Below are 5,000 nucleotides of genomic sequence, written 5' to 3' on the forward strand. Positions count from 1 at the left end.
TGAATTTCTGCTGTGTCCCTCTGGGCTTCCGTACTTCACAGACCTCCTCCAGAGCTGCAGAAACACAGACACTCAGATTTTATTAACTGCTGTTTGCTTTGAGCTCTCAGTCGTAATTAAAGGCAACAACTGGTTTTCTTCCGCCACACGACGGCGTTCAGAGTCTCTGAGGACTCACAGCAGCAGTCGGAGGGACGCGTCCTCCTCCTTCATCCCCGGCGGACATTAAGCCTCTGCAGACTGTGACTATCAGCCTGACCTTCATGTGTTCGCTGCGTGCACTGCTCCTTTAACCGGGAGTAAACACTCTTTATGTTCCTGAGTCTCAACTGCACACGCCTGCAGCCACAAACCACCCAGCATGCATCTGTTTACATTATCACCCCATACTGCCGCCAGGGTGGCCTGAGAACACACACACACACACACACACACACACACACACATCCTCCTCCAGGCTGCAGGGACGCTGCTCTGTATCTGACCTCTGACCTCTGACCTCCCTGCAGCCTCCGCCTGCAGGCAGCACCGATGATGCGTCACGAGTCCACACAGCAGCAGCAGCAGCAGCGAGACTGTAAAGGATATGAGTGGACCAGGATCTTGATGGCGATTCTGCGGATGGGGTGGAAAGGGCTGAAGATGTAGAGAGCTGATGTGGCACTGAAACGGAAGATGGCCTTCCCTTTGTTCAGGACTATGAAGGTCTGTGAGGGAGACAGAGACACAAGAACACAGTTAACATGTGGAGGAAGGAGAAGAAGAAGAAGAAGAAGAAGAAGAAGACTCTTTCAACTGATCTAACCTCATCATCACCAGACTCCCTTAACAAATGTGTCAGTTTAGTGAGTTGTTGAGTTGGAGACACTTTATAAACTCTGTGAAACTCTGTCTCTGACTCATTCTGCATTATTTGGACCTTCTTGTTCATTCAGCAAATGTTCTACATGAACTTCTTTCTGTCTTTGAGTAGAAACATGGAGTCCGTGTGTCTCACTGATGTGTATTTGAATATAGAGCAGGAAGTGACATCACATCAGGCGTCACCTGAGACACATGTTAATGTCAGGTGTGAACTGACGGGAGTAAAGCTGTCCGCTTGTGATCGGATCAGTCAGGACAAATGTTGGTACCACAGCCTCTTACACACACACACACACACACACACACACACACACACACCTGCACACACACACACACACACACACACACACACACACACACACACACACAGTCACCTCTCCTCTGGTCTTCAGTGAAGTAGGCTACCAAAGAGTCAATTTATCTTCCAGGGCTTCTCCAAAAGCAGATAGGGTGTTTCTATAAACCTTCACCTTCACACACACACACACACACACACACACACACACACACACACACACACACACACACACACCTACCCTCTTGTCTTTGAAGTAGTACGGGTCGATGTCTTCCAGGGGAACGCCCACCAGATGAGACGGGATGTCGGCGAAGATTCGCGGCAGCTGTTTTCCTGCCTCCAGGTCGGGCCGGGGCCGGGGGAGCACCACGTCGCCCAGGTCCTGGCACGCACGCACACACACACAAAACAAAGAAACACACACACACACACACACACACACAAACACACACACCATCAACACATCTGGAACACAGCTCACATCTGCCTGCTGGAGCTGCCTCACATCTTTTCATTTTTTTCTGGTTTTAACCTCCAGCAGCTCATCGTCTGCTTCCTGTTTCATTTGGTCTGAATGGTAATAATGCTACCTGGTTGTGTGTTTTTGTGTGTACCTCCTGGTATTGTTTGTTGCGTCGGGCCTCCTCCGACGTGATGCGCTGCTCGATGGCCGCCAGGGAGTCCGGCGTGAAGCGCTGAAAGCTCTCTGGTCCCATTGGAAACACACAGCCAGCCATCTTCTCATCCTGATCCTGCTGCTGACTGGCCCAGTATACCAGCTGCACAGAGACGAGGGGATCAATACACGTCAGCATCAATTCATAATCTAACGTGCAGATAACAACATACTCATGTTCAACACGCAGCGAGCCTTGTTGTGCTTTTTGGTTTCCTTCAGTGTGTTTCAGGTTCTCGTGCATTTAACAGGAAACGCTGCTCCTGAACGCCACGTCAGTAGTGCCTCCTTTAATTCTGTGACTTTGTGACATCACTATGTCACAATGTTGAAGTGAAGCTCAAAAACACGACAGAGGTGACACAGTGAGCGGTGGCTCAACAACAGAGAGAGTTGGACAGTTGATGTCACGTGATGCTGAAACACGCCGGACTCAAGTAAACGTCGGGTTTATGGTGAGAAACTTTTACTAAAGTCATGTAATGTATCGTTTTTTTGCTCCTCCTTGTTCGTCAAACACATGTAACAGCTGTAAACATGAAGTTCAAACGCAAAACAACTTCTTTTTGGCGTCCATGTTGCTCCCACATATCAACACATCACACAAGAACACACCAAAGTTGGAGGAGGAGCATCGGAGGAGCACCTGAATGCAACACGACCCTCTGAGGATGTCCTCACCTGTGGATTTGTTATGTTTTTGGATCATTCCACAACTTTTTTCTAGGTCGAAACAAGTTGCTGATCATCTGTTGTGTTTGTACTGTTGTCTTTGTGAAGCTTGAGACAGAGAGGACTCATGTATACAGTCAGGTTATTATGGGATGTCCAGGTAATGAAGTGCAGGTCAACGACAGCGCCTCATTACCACGTGGAAACAGGGCGAGCGAGTATTGAGTTACACTGAGAACGAGAGAGAGAGAGATTGACTACAGGATTACACAGAGAGAGAGACGAGAGTTCAGAGAGAGCAAGACCGACAAAGTGTGAGGTGTGTGTGTGTGTGTGTGTGTGTGTGTGTGTGTGTGTGTGTGTGTGTGTGTGTGTGTGTGTGTGTGTGTGTGTGTCCAGACCATCTGCCTTGGCTCCTAATTGAATGATTAGACAGGCCTCGTTTTTCAACCCTTCATGCATTTATTCTTCACAGCTCCCAAATCTGATTTCTAAAGTGTGTGTGTGTGTGTGTGTGTGTCACCATCAAAGGAAAATGGAGCTCTGTTTTCCATTCTTATCAAAAGCTGTCATCCACTCAGTCTCTCTCTCACACACACACACACACACACACACACCCGTATGTCAAGTACAGTAGGTTCTGATGAGCGGCTCAGTTCTGGTTTCCATTCTGTTCCAACAGTCGGTCACGTACACACTCGTCAGTACGTCTACCATCAGTGACATGAAGCACACCTGAAGGTGTCAGACAGATCTGTGATGTCACGAGACGATCAACAGGACAGAGAAACATCTCAGATACAACAAATCTACCTCAACGTCTTTGTTTAGTTTAGTCTTCACCACTGAGACAAACAGACTCCATGTTTCTACTCAAAGACAGAAACAAGTTCATGTAGAACATTTGTTGAATGAACAAGAAGGTCCAAATAATGCAGAATGAGTCAGAGACAGAGTTTCACAGAGTTTATAAAGTGTCTCCAACTCAACAACTCACTAAACTGACACATTTGTTAAGGGAGTCTGGGGACTTTCTCCACGGGGACAAAGAAGGAGCCTATATTGTTACTGTTTAGTGTCTTTGTAACATGTGACATGTTTAGATCAATAACATGTTTCTTCTTTCATAAATGGAGTGTAAATGGTGAAATCAGTGTAAACAGTGTGTTCAAACAGCTGATCAATGTTGGCAGGTAAGACTTTAGCACTTTAGACACAGAAGCAGACAGGCTGGTACAGACATGCTGCCACAAACTGACACTTTTTACAAGGAGACAAACAACTTCAGCTGAAAGATTTAATGCTGAATTTACAACAAGGACACAATGACTTACAATCTGTCACACACAGTTTCACAATGTTTATAAAGCTTTACGCTACACAACAACTCCTTAAGTTAGCTGTTTTGTTAAGGGAGTCTGGTGATGTTATGGATGACAGTTGGCTTCATATATCAAATTTAATGCCGAATTTAGAAGGAGGACAAAATGATTTAGGATCTGTCAGAGATTTTGTTTCATAATGTTTCTAAAGTTTGTTTTAACTCAACAACTCTTAAAATCACCACATTTGTTAATGGAGTCTGGTGATGATGTGGTTACTGCTTCAGTTGTTAAGCAGAATGCTGCAACTCTGTTTTACTGTGAAGCTCCAGAACTGTTCTGTGGACTACGACACTCTGAGGAGATCCTTTAAAAAGTCCGTCTCACTCACAGATATCAGAAAAAACACGCAGCATTTGAACAGGTCACACAGATTCCAGGAACCTCTGACGGAGCTGCACAGAGTCGATCCAGTTTAACATTTCTGCTACAGAAATTAGAAGCTGTGATGTTTTTCTGTCGTGTTTCCTGCTTTCATCACTCGTCTCTTTCTTCTCACGTCCTCCGTCTTCTCCTTCACGTCTGCAAATCTTCTTTAATTCTCTTTCCTGACCTCATTCTGTAACTTTCAGACTCCTTCCATTCATCCCGTCCTCTCCTACCCGTCCTGCACCGCCTCTCCTTTAGCTGCAGGCCGGACGACAGCAGCTGCTGCGAACATCAAATTACCAAACAGACACTTTCATATGAGCTCGCCCTCAGAAGCGTCCAGTGTTTCTCCTGATTTCAGCAACTTTAATGATGCTTCTCTGTGTTTTCTGTCTCATTGTGTCTTTGTGTTGTTGTTTGCTAATTGTTACTCTGTGTTATGGCCTCAAACTGTGACCAGACATTCAGGTTTAAATAAAGACGGAACACGACTGGCCTCATTTTGTGTTGCATTCAAGTGCGTGTGGATTACAACATGCTGAACATCCAGAACAAAAAGATCAGAACTATTAATCAACAGACTGTCACAGAACTGATCCTCATCCGACTCATTTCACTTTCATCACACCCGGCTTCCATCTTTGTTTAGGATGCAGGTTTCCTCCTCGTGTAGCAGTCAGCTGCCTTGCTCAAGGGGGAAAACTTAAAGTTGAATTCACGCACAGCTTGACGCTGGTGG

At 46.0% G+C, this 5,000-nt stretch overlaps 1 protein-coding gene across 3 annotated transcripts in view; it reads right to left on the bottom strand.

The window, feature by feature from the left end:
- Positions 1-1,935, bottom strand: part of LOC115569870 (sodium channel protein type 4 subunit alpha-like) — a 134,656-nt gene extending 132,721 nt beyond the window's left edge. For 2 of the 3 annotated variants that reach the window (XM_030398067.1, XM_030398066.1), the window contains exons 1-3: positions 1,777-1,935; positions 1,401-1,544; positions 589-707 (exon numbers count right to left, since the gene is read on the bottom strand). In XM_030398067.1, coding sequence (XP_030253927.1) covers positions 589-707; positions 1,401-1,544; positions 1,777-1,899 — 386 coding nt within the window. In that variant the 5' untranslated portion in view covers positions 1,900-1,935. Of the gene's footprint in view, positions 1-588; positions 708-1,400; positions 1,545-1,752 lie in introns of all 3 variants that reach the window. The other variant, XM_030398065.1, reaches the window with a different exon arrangement.
- Positions 1,936-5,000: the final 3,065 nt, after the last annotated feature.

This window comes from Sparus aurata, chromosome 19, assembly GCF_900880675.1.
Source record: "Sparus aurata chromosome 19, fSpaAur1.1, whole genome shotgun sequence".
Lineage (NCBI taxonomy): Eukaryota > Metazoa > Chordata > Actinopteri > Spariformes > Sparidae > Sparus > Sparus aurata.